The sequence below is a fragment of the Entelurus aequoreus genome, linkage group LG19 (genome assembly GCF_033978785.1).
Source record: "Entelurus aequoreus isolate RoL-2023_Sb linkage group LG19, RoL_Eaeq_v1.1, whole genome shotgun sequence".
Classification (NCBI taxonomy): domain Eukaryota; kingdom Metazoa; phylum Chordata; class Actinopteri; order Syngnathiformes; family Syngnathidae; genus Entelurus; species Entelurus aequoreus.
In genome coordinates this window covers 12,509,469-12,527,138 of record NC_084749.1, presented here as the reverse complement: position 1 = coordinate 12,527,138, position 17,670 = coordinate 12,509,469, and the positions used below count along the sequence as shown (strand labels likewise).

Below are 17,670 nucleotides of genomic sequence, written 5' to 3'. Positions count from 1 at the left end.
ATATCCAGAAACTACTTATACATTGGGTGATTAAGTCAAAATCTTTACTGGAGTATTTACATATTTGTGCTCAACGTTTTTTACTTGAACCTGACTCCACTTATTTGAATTGCTTTATTGTCTATTAATCACTAAAATGTATTCTTGTTTTACTAGACTTATCAAATATTTAATTAAATTGTTGTCCTCGTTTTAACACATTAATTAATACCTTTTTCTTCACACTGCACAAACTGAAATTGTTTTAAACTCCCTATTTCTTTACTGACTTTAATTTTTTCCAACTCCTTTTTCTTCTTCACACAGGATGTGAACAACATTGAAATGGCAAAATGTAAGCAAACAGGATATTGTAAGTGTCAATATGTAAAATATATTATGTGAATTAATTATCAGTAATTTATATGGAAAAGGAAAAGGAATACATACACTCTGTTTCCTCCCACATATGGAACCACCTCAAAATAATCATTAACTTATTATGGGATGATGCTTACAAACATAGTGAATATTAGAGCTACTTGGCCTCCTCCTTACTGAGGTAATATGAAATAGTAAGTAGTGATTCTCATTACTTTTGATTTATATTACTATATCGACAGGTGGTAGAAGGGATTTGGGATGAGAAGTAAGGGTTATTCAGCTAACTGACTGGGTGATAAACATACAGCAACAATTCTACCTTCAGTCTCTTAATCTGTCTGCCAGTAATTCTCTCTTTATCCCATCTCTTGTCACTCCATAGTCCTCTGTGACTTTCCTTCCGACCTAATTAGCCGCATAATCTTAATGACTAAGAGCCACTGTGGTCTCTGTGTGACCTTTGCGTCTCACAGTATTTGTGTGCTAGAGACAGACAACCAGTGTTTATGTGAGCATTTTCTAACTAAGGTTATACAGTAGAGTCAACTAGGGCTGGGCAACATATCGAATATACTCGATACATCGTGGGTTTGTCTCTGTGCGATGTAGAAAATGACTATTTCGTGAGTATTCGAGTATACGTTCTCACGCAGTTGCTTTTAGCTGCGGGCATTAAACTACAGGCTTTTCTCACTATTTCTTGTCTCTCCTTCTCACAGAGACGTAAAACAAGCGCACCTTGTTACATACGTCACATACTGTCACGCGTGCAACGTCATACGCTCTCGCCGAGCAGAGAGGTAGCGATATGGGTAAGGTTAGCTGTAGCAAGTGGTGCAAGCAGAGCGGTGCGAGTGGTAATACGAGAGAGAGAAGGTGCGAATTTGGTAACAAACGGAGGAAGAATTAATTCCCAAGAAAAACAGCACGGGGTCCATCGTCTGGCGGTGGTTTGTCTTCAAGCGGAAAGATGTTGAACAGACAACCGTAATATGTAAAGTATGTGGCAAAAAGCGTTGCTACAACATCATTTGAAAAGTCACCCGCTAAAGTGCTTGAAACTCTGCATGTCAACATTTCCGGCCGGTGCCACACCCAACAAAATGCCGAAGCAACCAGCACTGAACCAATTGAGCCTGGCGTCTTCCATTTTCAGATCAACACCGTATGAAAAAAATAGTCAAAAACAGGAGATAACGTCCGCAGTAACCTACCACATAGCGAAGGACATACACAATTTGATTTCCTATTATGCAGCTAATTTTTATTTTACAGTTTTTGAAATATCTTTTGTGACATCATGCACAAAAGTGCACTTTATTTGTTTTAACATATTGTAGTGGCGTTCTGTACAAAAAGTGTACTTTAATTTAGTGTTGTTTTGATATGTCATCTTAGTGACATCATGCACAAAAGTGAACTTATAGCTTATTTTAAAATGTATCTGACAATCTTGCACTTTCTGTTTTGAAATTACATGAATTACATGTGCTACTGCATAAAGGCCTACTGAAACCCACTACTACCGACCACGCAGTCTGATAGTTTATATATCAATGATGAAATCTTAACATTGCAACACATGCCAATAAATCTTAACATTGCAACACATGCCAATAAGGCTTAACTTATAAAGTGCAATTTTAAATTTCCCGCTAAACTTCCGGTTGAAAACGTCTATATATGTTGACGTATGCGCGTCACGTCACGGAGAAAACGGAAGTATTGGTACCCCATTAAATCCAATACAAAAAAGCTTTGTTTTCATCTCAAAATTCCACAGTATTCTGGACATCTGTGTTGGTGAATCTTTTGCAATTTGTTTAATGAACAATGAAGACTGCAAAGAAGAAAGTTGTAGGTGGGATCGGTGTATTAGCGGCTGGCTGTAGCAACACAATCAGGAGGACTTTGACTTGGATAGCAGACGCGCTAGCCGACGCTAGCCGACCGCACGGATGATCGGGTGAAGTCCTTCGTCCTTCCGTCGATCGCTGGAACGCAGGTGAGCACGGGTGTTGATGAGCAGATGAGGGCTGGCGTAGGTGGAGCGCTAATGTTTTTTATCATAGCTCTGTGAGGTCCGTTACTAAGTTAGCTTCAATGGCGTCGTTAGCAACAGCATTGTTAAGCTTTGCCAAGCTGGGAATTATTAACCGGGTAGTTACATGTCCATGGTTTAATAGTATTGTTGATCTTCTGTCTATCCTTCCAGTCAGGGATTTATTTATTTTGTTTCTATCTGCATTTGAGCCTGATGCTATCACGTTAGCTCAGTAGCTAAAGAGCTTCGCCGATGTATTGTCGTGGAGATAAAAATCACTGTGAATGTCCATTTCGCGTTCTCGACTCTCATTTTCAAGAGGATATAGTATCCGAGGTAGTTTAAAATACAAATCCGTGATCCACAATAGAAAAAGGAGAAAGTGTGGAATCCAATGAACCCTTGTACCTAAGTTATGGTCAGAGCGAAAAAAGATACGTCCTGCACTGCATTGTAGTCCTTCACTCTCACTTTACTCATCCACGAATCTTTCATCCTCGCTCAAATTAATGGGGTAATCGTCGCTTTCTCGGTCCGAATCTCTCTCGCTGCATTGTAAACAATGGGAAAATGTGAGGAGTCCTTCCTCCGGTGACGTCACGCTACTTCCGGTACAGGCAAGGCTTTTTTTTATCAGCGACCAAAAGTTGCGACCTTTATCGTCGTTGTTCTCTACTAAATCCTTTCAGCAAAAATATGGCAATATCGCGAAATGATCAAGTATGACACATAGAATGGATCTGCTATGCCCATTTAAATAAAAAAAATTCATTTCAGTAGGCTTTTAATAACTGTTTAATAAATACAATATTGATAAATTGACTTAGTTGTGATTTCCCTGTCTGCATGAAAGTTTAAAATGAGCATATATTACTGCAGTATGAACAAGAATGTTTTAATGCAGACACATAGAATCATCATACTGGTGTGATTGTATGCATCAAGTATTAATTCAAGGCTAAGGCAAAATATCAAGATATATATCGTGTATCGTGACATGGCCTAAAAATATGGAGATATTGATAAAAGGCCATATCGCCCAGCCCTAGAGTCAACGTTCAACTTCGGTCATCATTTAATATAGCAACAACAATATGACGTAACAATAACATGCTTGAAGTCAAATAATTGTTACGTTTAATGGTAATTATTTTGATCAGGTCTATACAGAATGTGGTATCAGATTTAGTGCACATTAGATCTACAGCCTTACAGCAAGAAGGTTCTCGGCTTCTTTTAAAATGTATCTGACAATCTTGCACTTTCTGTTTTGAAATTACATGAATGTTTGTGCTACTGCTTAATAACTGTTTAATAAATACAATATTGGTAAATTGAATTAGTTGTGATTTCCCTGTCTGCATGAAAGTTTAAAATGAGCATATATTAATGCAGTATGAACAAGAATGTTTTAATGTAGACACATAATCATCATACTGGTGTGATTATATGCATCAACTGTTAATTCAAGGCTAAGGCAAAATATCAAGATATATATCGTGTATCGTGACATGGCCTAAAAATATGGAGATATTAATAAAAGGCCATATCGCCCAGCCCTAGAGTCAACGTTCAACTTCGGTCATCATTTACAATAGCAACAACAATATGACGTAACAATAACATGCTTGAAGTCAAATAATTGTTACGTTTAATGGTAATCATTTTGATCAGGTCTATACAGAATGTGGTATCAGATTTAGTGCACATTAGATCTACAGCCTTACAGCAAGAATGTTCTCGGCTCAAAACTTGACATAGGCGTGCGTGGAGTTTGCATGATCTTCTGGAACAGTATAGACTGCAGAGATAATGGATAGTTTTATGAAAGGTTTAGCCTACCTCTAAGACCTCTACTGCCTCCTTCTGTTTAAAAACAATAACTACATATAAAATGTCAGTATTCTGTAGCAAAAACATATCTTATAAGAGATGACAATGACCTGGATGAATGAGAACATTCATAGCCATATCTAAAACAAAAATAAACAAAGTATAAAACAGATTCAGTATGTTATGTATGGTACAAAAACAAAAGAAACCAATGATTAAAAAACAGAAAATTAAATGAAATATCCTATAATGCAATGTTTAACTCATGAAACCGACTCAGAGGCAGCTTTACCTTGTAGTGGGCATGGCTTTTAGAATAGAGGGATGAGAATGGTGGGGCTAGGGCTTCATTCATATAGTCCCCTTGTTGGTAAGGCCTCACTTCACCATCAAATGGAGCTTCTGGAGATTTTTCCTATGATGTATAGACATCAGCATTGTATAACTCACCACATACAGGTGTTACTTTCTTGCACATACTAGTTAGTATAAACTAAACAAGGGGAAAAGCATGCACATATCAATTCTGGAAATAACCTAGGCCCATTGTCAGGTTCTTCTTTCAGCATTAACAAACAGTTTCCTAGTTCTTTCTATTAATGGAGATGTGACGACCAGTGCATGGTGGAACAGAACATTCTTGTACATGGATTATTTATAAGAAGGATACATAACATTTAACAGAAAAGGAGGAATGGGTGTGTTTCTCTCCCATAGAGAGAAAAAGACGCAGGCTGTGTGCAAGAAAAGGAGCGAGAAGGGAACAAGTACATAGGGAGAACAAGATGGCACACCCATCTGTCATACAAAAGCATGCCAAATGAAACATTCGGGAAGGTGAAGAGCTTAAAATAACCTGCACATTCGCCAACAGCGACATACAATAACAATGTGATAGTGATGCTAATGTTAGTTAGCTTAATGGTATGTGTACTTTACAAAACAAGGACAGATGGCCTTGAAAAACATGTGGTTAAATATGTTTGATCAGTGCAGAATCTCAAAACAAATCAGGACCGCATTGTATGATATGAATTAACAATAAGGTGATCACATATTAGATTTTAACCATGCACCCTAAATCTGCCAAGTGAAGTTTTAAAGGCCTACTGAAACCCACTACTACCGACCACGCAGTCTGATAGTTTATATATCAATATCTTAACATTGCAACACATGCCAATACGGCCGGGTTAGATTAGTAAAGTGCAATTTTAAATTTCCCGCGAAATATTCTGCTGAAAACGTCTCAGTATGATGACGTTTGCGCGTGACGTCACGGATTGTGCGGACATATTGGGACACCATTGTGGCCAGCTATTAAGTCGTCTGTTTTCATCGCAAAATTCCACAGTATTCTGGACATCTGGTTGGTGAATCTTTTGCAATTTGTTTAATGAACAATGAAGACAGCAAAGAAGAAAGCTGTAGGTGGGAAGCGGTGTATTAGCGGCTGGCTACAGCAACACAACCAGGAGGACTTTGAGTTGGATAGCAGACGCGCTACCGTGAGTACAGCTTTGGCTTCCAAACATTTCATCGCTTGCCCGTACGTGCGTGCCGCTATGTACATGTCACGTACGTAACTTTGGGGAAATATATGTGCTGTATGAACTTTACGGAGGTGAACAGTACTTTGGGCTGTGGGATTGAGTGTGTTGTGCGGGTGTTTGAGTTGTATTGGTGGGTTATATGGACGGGAGGGGGGAGGTGTTTGTTATGCGGATTTATTTGTGGCATATAAATACAAGCTTGGTTGTGTTGTGGCTAATAGAGTATATATATATATGTCTTGTGTTTATTTACTGTTTTAGTCATTCCCAGCTGAATATAAGGTCCCACCCGCCTCTCACAGCATCTTCCCTATCTGAATCGCTTCCACTGACCTCTAATCCTTCACTCTCACTTTCCTCATCCACGAATCTTTCATCCTCGCTCAAATTAATGGGGTAATCGTCGCTTTCTCGGTCCGAATCGCTCTCGCTGCTGCTGGCCATGATTGTAAACAATGTGCAGATGTGAGGTGCTCCACAACCTGTGACGTCACGCCACTTCCGGTACAGGCAAGGCTTTTTTATCAGCGACCAAAAGTTGCGAACTTTATCGGTGATGTTCTCTACTAAATCCTTTCAGCAAAAATATGGCAATATCGCGAAATTATCAAGTATGACACATAGAATGGACCTGCTATCCCCGTTTAAATAAGAAAATTTCATTTCAGTAGGCCTTTAAGGGGCGCTATATGGGGTGTAGTGTCAAGCCACAAGGTGGAGCTACATAGCAACATCTTTATCACAGTCCTGTTTGGACTACTCATTACTGTTTTGTGTTGGACCTCTTATTGTTTTGCCACCTATTTATTTCCTCATTAAATTAGTGCATTTAGTTATTTGTTGCTTCCCAGGGTTTTCAAGTTTGGTTTGTTGCGCCTTCACTCAGCTTATTGTGATAACCCACCAATGACAAATTGTTATAATTTTTCTACACAAACAAACAGCAAGATCCACAAGAACCCTGTATAATAACAATAGACGACAGCTCGAGATAAAAACAATTAAATGCAATGTAAAATTTAATTTTTAAAGTATGTTCATTGTGATCTATTTATACTCTAAGCAAAGCAGTCAGTACTTTGCTTTCACAGACATCGGTTAAAACGAGATAATTTGTTGCAAAATCACAGTTTAATTGTTCCCTGATATAATAGTTGAATGTTATTTAACTGTGCATATATGTTATTAAATCTCTGTGCATCAATCTAAGGAATCTAAAGGCAATTCTACCGATCAGTGTCAGTGTGTCCCGAGGAAATTAATACATAAATGCACAGTAAAGTAAATGTAAAATATTGCTTTATTAAGCAAAGTGTTCTGCACTTAGCACTGATTGCGTGTTCAATAAATACAAGTTAAAAGATTCATTTAAGCTACTGTACATTTAATGCCAGAAAAAAAAAAATATATATTTTTTGCCCCCTTCCAAACATGTTATTTTAGCATGTAATCTAAATTAAATCTTTTTTTTTTTTTTTTTACAGATTTGTGTTACTCCTTATCTTAACTCCTTATCCTAACGTATACATTTGGTAAACTTTTTGGTAAATGTACGTAATTTTTCTTAACTTACAATTGAAACTAGGTGTTCGCCTGGGTTACTCAGTTCTCTTACCTTAACATTACCTCCTCTGAAAAATGTGGATTATTTCACAAGTCACATGATCACACAGGAAGTTGTATCATTCAGATCCTGTAGGCCAAAGTAAGTTTACTCATTGATTTTCTCTGTACATTGGATGACATTTTATCTGTGACAATATATTAGCACAATCCTTTTACCAAAATTATTTTTGATGTAATTTGTTTATTGTTATTTGTCAACATGTGGCTATATTTCATGCGTTTTCTAATGATATGCTAAAAAAAATATCCTGTTACTCTAATGAGTCAACTTCAGTTCTGTAGATATAGTCCCATGGTACTAAAATAGGTTTGTGCACATATACATTTATAGAAAATAAAGTCTGAAAAAATCTTATTATAAAACATGCATGTTCCTCGACATTGGTTTGCACTCAGAATTGTTGAGTTGCCTCAACAAGTTGACCAAAATAGAAGCAAAAAACAAGAGCACACAGAGCCTAGTAGGGGCTTGATAACAGGGGTGCCCAAACGTTTCGCCTCCAAGGCCAAAGTGTAAAATAAAAATTTGAATTGGCTGCGGGCCAAACATTGGATTTTAAGCGTACCGTGCCACAGCACCATGAGTGAGGAGTTTAGCCCCAAAACATTATGTAGCTTGTAAGAGGTCAGTATGAATGTGTTACATTTGGGAAGCCACCCTTTGGCAGGACAAGTGAAACAACTTGACAGGGAACAATTTGTGCCGCGAGAACCACTTGGGTCAACCCTGATCTATAACATTCACAGAGGTATGTGTTTTAAATTGCTGGTAGATGCAATTGTTTTATATTATTTGAAGAATTATTAAAAAAAATTCAAATTAAAAATATTACTAGTTGTCTTGATTCCACTAAGATGCTTTGGTCAAAATAGCCCATGGTTAAAAAATTACAGAACATTGAAAAGTCTTCAATTAACAGCGGTGATTAAAATAGAGTAATTGGTTTTGGGGGCTGTTCTGTCTCATGCAAATGAGTCCACTGCTCAACCAACTCTCTTCTCGGCAGTCTGATGTGAAGTGGGTCTTTTAAAGGGCATATGAGCAATGAAGTATTTTGTACTTTGCAATTATAAGGAAGGAAAGAAGGAGATTAGCCCTCAAATCCAAACATTCCAGACTTCAGCACTAGAGCTGGAGACAAAGCTTCCCTACATTCCCAACCGAGGTCTTGGGACCCAACAAAAATTGCAAAAAATCATCCATTCATCCATTTTTTATCGCTTGTCGTATTTAAAATTAATCCACTCTGCTCTGATATCATAAGTGGTTGGGAGGTAATGTATTGATGTGTATCTGTGTATTCAACACTGCAGCTCTTCCTAATTTTGGGATTTGACATACAGTAATATTGATCGCCTCCCATTTTTCTTATGTAGAGAGTCTGCTGGGAAACATGGCGGGGTTCATAAAGGAAACAATCCACTCATGGTGGTGTTTTCAATTTTATGTGCCAGAAAAAAGAGACGATATTTTGCAGCAGATAATATGGATGAACTCTAATATTGTAATAGATGGAAAGCCTTTCTTTTGGAAAAATATGTTTGAAAGAGGAATCATTTTTGTCAATGATATTATCAATGAGAATGGTAAGATTATGAAGTATGATGAATTTATAACTATGTATGGTGATGCTTGTTCAAGCTTTTCATTTAATCAACTAACTGGAGTAATTGGGAAAAGATGGAAAAAAATAATTAATTATGGAACTACTAAATTATTAGTTTGTAAACCTCTAATAAGAAATTCGAGTTGGCAAAAAGGAACTAAAATAAATGGAAAAATATATATATTTTATTTAATAAATAAATCTTTGAAGGTTGTCCCATATAACACATATGGAAAATGGGAGGACTTTTTTGACTGCCCGTTGCCGTGGGATGCCATATTCAAACTAATCTATAAAACTACTATTGATGTGCAAAATCGTTATTTTCAAATAAAAATGATTTATAACTTCTTACCCACGGGGAAAATGTTAAAATTATGGAATATGACAGAGTCAGATGACTGCCGATTTTGTTGTCAGGAGTCTGAATCCACCCTGCATTTGTTTTGGTATTGTCATATTGTGTCTTCGTTTTGGGTGGAAGTTGAAAAAATGTGTTTAAGGATTGGTTTGTTTATGAAGCTTGATGTGGTTTCTGTTATTTTGGGAGAGTTCATTGACAATCATGATTTAATCAATTTAATTATAGCACTCGGTAAAAGGTTTATTTTTAAGGCCAAAAACAGATATTCACTTAGTATTACTTTCTTTAAAACATTTATTCAGTATTTTTTAACTTTAGAGAGTTACATGGTTGAAAACGATAATGATGCCAAAAAACATTAAAAAAGATGGGAAGTCCTCAAAGGCTTATGTTGAAAGTGTAATTATGTTTATAGATTATATGCTATCTGTTGTTGTGTTCCCTAATTTTGAGTGACCTGAACATAATCTGGACTGTACATAATTATTTTTTTTGGAAAATGTAATTTTGTTTATATATTATATGCAATCTGTTGTGTTTTCATTTTTTATTTTTTATTTTCAGTGTACATGAATGAAGGTGTGTGTTGCTGAACGACTTGGACATAATCTGGACTGGACCTGGTTTTAAAAACCCTTTAAACAAATCTAATTTAATTTACAACCTGGTCTGGTGAAGATAAGGTCCTTTTTTTTTTAGATAAGATAAATAAATATTTTCTTGGATAAAAAGAAAGTAAAACAATATAAAAATAATTACATTAAAATAATAATAATAATAATATTTTTTAAAAAAAAGTAATTAAATGAAAATGTTAGTGGACCAGCAGCACATACAATCAAGTGTGCTTCAGGGACTGTGTCCCTTGCAGAAGTGTTGTCCATGTTGTGGGAACCAGAAATATTGGTAGCAGAAAGAAACAACCCCTTTTGTGTGAGTGGGTGTGTATGAGTGTGAATGGGGGAGGGAGGGTTTTTTTGGGTTGATTCACTAGTTGAAAGTGTATCGTGTGTTTTTTCTATGTTGATTTAATAAAAAAAAAAATATATATATATATATATATATATATTGGTCCCCGGGTAGTAGAAAAGGACATTTTCCAAGGTAGCTACCCAGTCATGGAGTAGAAATTCAGTTTAAGGGAGGTCTTATGTAAATGATTAGCCTTTTTGTCATGCCACAAACTGGGCCAAAAAGTGAGCAGCTTGCTCAGACATGTTTTCTGTATACACACATTTTTTAGCAATTTAATGACAATATTATTGGGGACAAGGTTTTCTTGTAATTAAGATAGCTCAGTGGGAAACACTTGTTTTGTATTTACTACCATATCAAATTAATATATACATTTTTCCTTGACCATTTTTCTAACTGGCCAATTACAAGTCGAAGGAGCATTTCAGTTTGTAAACTCAAACTGATGTTGAAAAAAATCAGGAGTTACCTGAGCAGGTTCGATGTGTGTGTGGGTGACGTATCCATGGACATGCTGAATCTGCGATAGCTGTCGCTCCGCAACCTGAACCAGCTCCGCCCCGCGGAGATTACAGTGCCGCCTGAGAGATCCATCCCTCATCAGGGATCTCTCCATGTCTCTTCCTATATTTCTTTCCATAGTTCCAGTTCCCTTCCCCTCTCTTCTCCAGGTCCCCTGATCCATCCCTTCCCTCCCTAGAGTCCCTCCATCAGTCAGCTCTCTGGTAACTCCCATAGGGTGCTGAAGACAGGTATGCTGGTGAAATTGTGGTGCACTTAGCGAAGCCCCTTCCTCTTCTGGGTATCGATACCTCTAGGGGAGGACGATAAGGGAAAAATGTTGGGGCAATAAAAGAAAAGAGGTGAAAAATGTAAGGAGAAAGTAGAAAAAGATGGTAAAGACAGTGGTGATGAGGAGGTACAGTAAGGTACAGCGGGGAAGAAGAAAACAAGAGAGCACAGCAGCTTAAGTTATAATTCAAGAAAGTGTAGAACAGTGGTAGAACAGTTAAGGCTCAAAAATAAGAAAATATTTATTTGTTTCTAGTGCCGAATGTGTGTGGTTTATCATGTAATGGAGGCATGTAGGTGTGTAATGGAATATAATCAGATAACGCAGGTGGGGCACAGGTGTACACCCAGCATGAGAGTAATTGTGTCCTTAGGTTTCAGCATTGAACCAACCACAAGACAAAAATAAACAGGTGAAAAATGGTTCCTCAAATGTAATGAGAACATAAGTGGGAGATAATATTACCACAGAGGATAACTCGTTTTCTGTCTGGATGTCAAAACTATTTTCCAATAAAGGTCACGCTAGGTCTAACTGTTCTGTATCATAGTATATGAAAACACGGTCAACCATATTGTGCCAATGTAGACTTTTTTCAACCGTGTGGGGTGCTTTAATCCAGATTTGATGTGTCAGGCCATTAATTTATAGGCCATTATTGCATTCCCACATATGGCCTCGCTATAAACAATACCGGATAATTCCAAATGTACATGTTCTGTACAACATACAGCAAGGGCTATGTACTTATACTGAAGGTCTATAGTGTGATTTTGTTCATTATAATAGTCAGGTGGGGTGTGCTTTAATGAATTATGTTGCTGTGAAAGATTTATCTAAGTCAAAGTGTACCATGCATGAGTATATTGTGATTCAGGTTCTTGAGTATCTCCCATCAGTGACAACAAAGTCAGTCAAACATGCTAATTAAACTTCCTTCCCATGAGACGTACTAACATAGTTGAGGCTGAGAATGCTTAAAAGAGTTAATTGTTTCTAGATGATGAAGATTTTGGTTCACCCGTTTTAAAAGGTTGTAATTGTGTGTTTCACTAACCTTTAATACATTTACTAGTTTCATTTTAGTTCTTATTAGTCCTTAATTATTTTATTTTGCTTGATACCAGTAAATTTACATTTCTTATGTATTTTGTACAAAACACATGATAAGAATTAGGGTCCCCACTTTATCATTTAGGGTTAAATAATTTGTTGATGGCTGAAACATAAAGCTCTGCAGTAATCTATGGGATGCTCTCAATGCGGCTTTTACAGCCCACAATTAACACAAGTTCTAATCCATGATTTCCATTGGATGCGTAACGGCTACTTAACGGCTTCACTGCGAAACGTTTCCGTGCTAGGCCGTCCGTCAATACTCCCCGACGGTGCCTGTGATGTACACTGACTTGACTTGAATCATGCAATTGAAGACAGTTTTGTCTTTATACTTTATTTTTGTATTCTTAGCAAGCTACAACACAGCAGCAACAACCCTTCTGCCAAGCTTTGCACACACTCATTCAACTCCCGCTAACCATTTCCCTGCTTTTCCCGTGTCAGGTCAAAGTTCACACAAACCCCCGAAAAAGCTGTTCTAGGCTATGCCTGTAACATGCATGATTATTTGATTTTGAAACCCCAGAAAAAGCATTTACCCATTATCGTTTCCACAAGGTGGAATAATGTTTGGAAAATGTTCACCAGTTGACCTTTTCCCGCTCATGACATTTTCAAGGTGTGAAATACAATCAGCCTTGAACAGGGCATATTTTATTTTGAAAATAAATTGGTTGTTTTACTTTGTGTCCGTGCTTTATTTTGTGTGTGTGTCTTCCTGTCCCGCACAAGCTAATTTTTGTTGAAATGACATGCCGTGATCCATCCATCCGCACCCATCTTCTTCCGTTTATCCGAAGTGGGGTAGCGGGGGCAGCCGCCTCAGCAGAGAAGCCCAAACTTCGCTCTTCCCAGGGGATCCCGAGGCGTTCCCAAGCCGGCTGGGAGACATAGTCTGCGATTTGCCTGAATTACATTTCTGGTACATGTAGTAACTTTGAACATGATCTAAAATGTATTCTCTAGGGGTGTAACGGTACACAAAAATTTCGGTCCGGTACGTACCTCGGTTTAGAGGTCACGGTTCGGTTCATTTTCGGTACAGTAAGAAAACAACAAAATATTAATTTTTTTGGTTATTTATTTACCAAATGTGTAAACAATAGCTTTATCCTTTTAACATTGGGAACACTATAATAATTCTGCCCACGTTAATCAACATTAAACTGCCTCAAGTTGTTGCTCAGATTAAATAAAATGACAAAACTTTTCTTCTACATATAAAAAGTGCAACATTAAACAGTTTCAAGTCAACTCATCATGCTTAATTTATTACAGCATTTGGGAAGCCTGTAGTTGATTTTTAATATGTAAATGTTATATTTTTATCAACATGTGATAGCAGGGACCTTGCCATTCAAAACTAGGCTGCTCCATTACTAATGATTAATGTAACTATAGCTGAAAAAATAGTACAATAGCAATAGGAGAGACTCTTCATCCCTGAACACCATGGAGTTCATGTTGGCTTAATGATGCACTTACATTATTATATCAACTATCAGAGACAGAAACTCTTCATTTAACATAATGTCCTTTTTTGCTGCTTCAACACAGCTCAATCAACACAGAAAAAGGTAAAGTGAAATAACAGACAGACAGGGCTTTGCTGTCCGTAACACACACACACACACACACACACACACACACCGCAAAATGAGCTAACGTTAGGCTAAAAGCGAATTAGCCTTCACCTCAAGCCAGGACTGCGAGCGAGCTGAGCTGCCTTTTATATTTCTAGAAGGTCAATGGGCTCGTAGTGATGTTACTAATAGTTGACTGGGAGGTGTTTATTATAATTTGGGGAGAGTCCGCAGCCTGATGCTTACCTGCTAAACGCTAAGCACTGACTTCATGCGCTCTGAATACGCACTGCTGATTGGCTGTTACCGCTCTGAATACGCACTGCTGATTGGCTGTTACCGCTCTGCATGTAACCAATCAGATGGTTGTGTGGGTGGGACAATGCTGGATGCTGAGTGAAGAGGCAGAAAGCGGAGCAGCTTGTTAAGACTTTAGTTTAGGCGGCTACTTCATATGTTCGTGTGGAAACTCGTTCGGTACACCTACGAACCGAACCGAAACCCCCGTACCGAAACGGTTCAATACAAATACACGTAGCGTTACCCCCCCAGTATTCTCCTTTTCAGATTACGAGAGACAATTTGTAAAACAGTTTGGCTATAAACAACCAATCAGAAAACGGAAAAATGTTGACGTTATACGGGGCTAGCTAGCTGGCCCTGTGAGATGTATGTAAAATCTGACTGGTTAGTGAAACAGACCAATTGCTGATATAATTTGGGTGACATAGGCCAGCACACCTGATTCTGAAAGCCTGGGCCAGATTAGATTGACATAGCAACAAATAGAAGCTGTAATCTTATTGGACAAATCTACCACACTTACAAGTGTATTAAGTAGTGCAGCCAAGATACACACTACAAAATTAAGGTAACTATTGGGATTAAATTAATAAAACACTATAATTTAAATTGTATTTGTATATGTATATTTTATATGCTTCCGATAGTGATTAGGACAGCAAAGAAGGCCTTGGAGGCCTCACCAGGAAAGATGAGGTCACCTACCTAGGTTCCATTCTAGAGGCTAATCTTTCCTGTGATAAAATGGCAACCAAGGTAATCAGAAAGGTCAACCACACAGTAAAAAAAAATCCTATTTGTATGGTTAATTTACTCTAAATTTCTACTGTAATTTTTCTATTTTTTTAAAAATACTTTATAAAACTGTAGAATTGAAGATATTATCTGTAAATAAACAATCCGCCTGTTATTTTAAGTAATATGCCAGTAATGACAAACTATGTATATTTCTATTTTTTTTACAGAAAAATACCAAATTAATTATACATAGCATTTTCTGTTTTCTGAAATTACTTTCAAATTCATGTAAAATTACAGTAATTATCTTTCATTAAATATGTAGCTTGTTATATAAAAGTGTATGTCCATACTAACAAACTAACACAGGGGTGTCAAACTCAAATACAGAGTGAGCCAAAATTTAAAACTGAACAGAGCCGCGGCCAAGGTTGAACAAATTAACCTTTAACGTACTCTACGAGCTATCGTCACGTCAATGCATACTTCATCAACAGTGATACAGGTTACACTGACGGTGCCAGTATAAAAAACTTTAACACTGTTAGAAATATACGCCACACTGTGAACCCACACCAAACAAGAATGACAAACACATTTCGGGAGAACATCTGCACCGTAACACAATATAAACACAACATAACAAATACCCAGAATCCTTTGCAGCACTAACTCTTCCGGGACGCTACAAAATACACCCCCGCTACCACCAAACCTCCCCCCCCACACACACACACACACCTTGTAGCATCCCGGAAGAGTTAGTGCTGCAAAGGGGTCTGGGTATTTGTTCTGTTGTGTTTATGTTGTGTTACGGTGCGGATGTTCTCCCGAAATGTGTATGTCATTCTTGTTTGGTGTGGGTGCACAGTGTGGCGTATATTTCTAACAGTGTTAAAGTTTTTTATACTGGCACCGTCAGTGTAACCTGTATGGCTGTTGAGGAAGTATGCGTTGCAATCACTCGTGTGTGCGTACAGGAGCCGCACATGTTATGTGACTGGGCCAGCACTCGTTGGACTGGCTGAAAAGCTGACGTGACGATTTTCGAGAGGGGTGCTGAAGTTTTGAAGACTCTCGGGAGGGTTGGCAAGTATAGGAATTAGCAGTGAATGCGGTGTTACCGCGGCACCGCCGCAATATATAATCGGCGGGCCAGCTTTAGTGTTAATTTGATATCGCCTCAAGGGCCAAGTGAAATTTCACGGCGGGCCAAATTTGACACCCATGCTGTAGAATAAAGGTATTTTTCTGCAGAACTGTTTGCATCGTAACTTTATTAAAGGTGGTTGATCTTAATAATTTGGTAAAAATAGGTAAAATTACGATATATTTCCGCAAAACGTTTCATGACAATGTCTGTAAATATAAAGTTTGTGATCATTATTTGGTTTACAATGTTTTACTTTAATTTGATGGTTTTCGTTTGGCAGCCGTAGCTGCCAGTAGATGACCGTTTTTTTACAGAATTTTTTTTTACAGTGCAACGAACGAGATTTCTCTACAGAATCTCCTCTCTGGTCAACAAAAGCACCTTGAAGATTCTAGCGGGAACTCTCGTTCAACCCCTTTTCGATTACGCTTGCATCTCCTGGTACCCTAGCACCTCCAAAACCCTCAAATCTAGACTCCAAACATCCCAGAACAAGCTAGTCAGGTTACTTTTAGACCTCCACCCCAGATCACACCTCACTCCAACCCACTTCTCCAAAGTGGGCTGGCTCAGGGTGGAGGACAGAGTAAAACAACTTGCACTGAGCCTAGTCTATAAAATCCGCTACACCTCCCTGATACCGAAGTACATGTCAAACTACTTCCTTAACGTAAATGACCGCCATAACCACAACACCAGGGGGAGTTCCACAAACCACGTTAAACCCAGATTTCGATCTAACAAAGGCCTAAACTCATTCTCCTTCTATGCCACATCAATATGGAATGCACTCCCAACAGGTGTAAAAGTAAGTGCATCTCTATCCTCCTTCAAAACTGCACTAAAACAACACCTCCAAGCAACTTCAACCCTTGACTACCACCCTCCCTCTTCCACCTCCCACTTCCCTGGATTGTAAATAACCAAATGTAAATAATCAAGTGTATTTCTAATGTATATACTTGTTCTTATGCTTTCTGAACTCAATATGTTCTCTGCTCGCTGTACAAGTCAGACCAACACTGTTTCAATGCCCATTTCTCTGATGATGCAATTGTTGATGACTGAAGTATGCTGTTATCAACCAAACCCTCCTCATCCCACTCCCCGGATTGTAAATAATTCAATGTATATACTCTGATGATTAACTTGTGTGATGACTGTATTATGATGATAGTATATATTTGTACCATGAATTGATTTACGTGGACCCCGACTTAAACAAGTTGAAAAACTTATTCGGGTGTTACCATTTAGTGGTCAATTGTACGGAATATGTACTGAACTGTGCAATCTACTAATAAAAGTTTAAATCAATCAATCAATCAATGCTCGCCCTGACAGCCCACCACTGATATATTCAAATAGGCATGGAAATGTGTGTTTCCTCCTACATCCCCCACAGTACTCGTTTACGTCACTTAAACAGACATAGTAAATTTAAAGTGGAGTCACTGAACTTAATTTCCTTTGTCTTTCACTCTGTTTTTAATATTCACAGTTGACATGATAATTAGGCAGGCATGGCCAAATAAACAGAAGGGTTGTATGCCAGGCACTAGGACCCTAAAGAGCCCTTGGTGTACACTGTGGTCACAATACTGATACAGCGCCTG

General features: G+C 37.9%; 1 protein-coding gene across 5 annotated transcripts in view; it reads right to left on the bottom strand.

Moving 5' to 3' along the window:
- LOC133635118 (discs large homolog 1-like protein) overlaps window positions 1-17,670 on the bottom strand; it is a 210,285-nt gene that overhangs the window by 134,407 nt on the left and 58,208 nt on the right. For 3 of the 5 annotated variants that reach the window (XM_062027914.1, XM_062027918.1, XM_062027917.1), the window contains 2 exons: window positions 10,835-11,179; window positions 4,533-4,655 (listed from right to left, as the gene is read on the bottom strand). The exons of the other annotated variants lie outside the window; for them this stretch is intronic. In XM_062027914.1, the coding sequence (XP_061883898.1) occupies window positions 4,533-4,655; window positions 10,835-11,179 (468 nt within the window). The remainder of the gene's footprint in view (window positions 1-4,532; window positions 4,656-10,834; window positions 11,180-17,670) is intronic. 5 annotated transcript variants of the gene reach the window in all.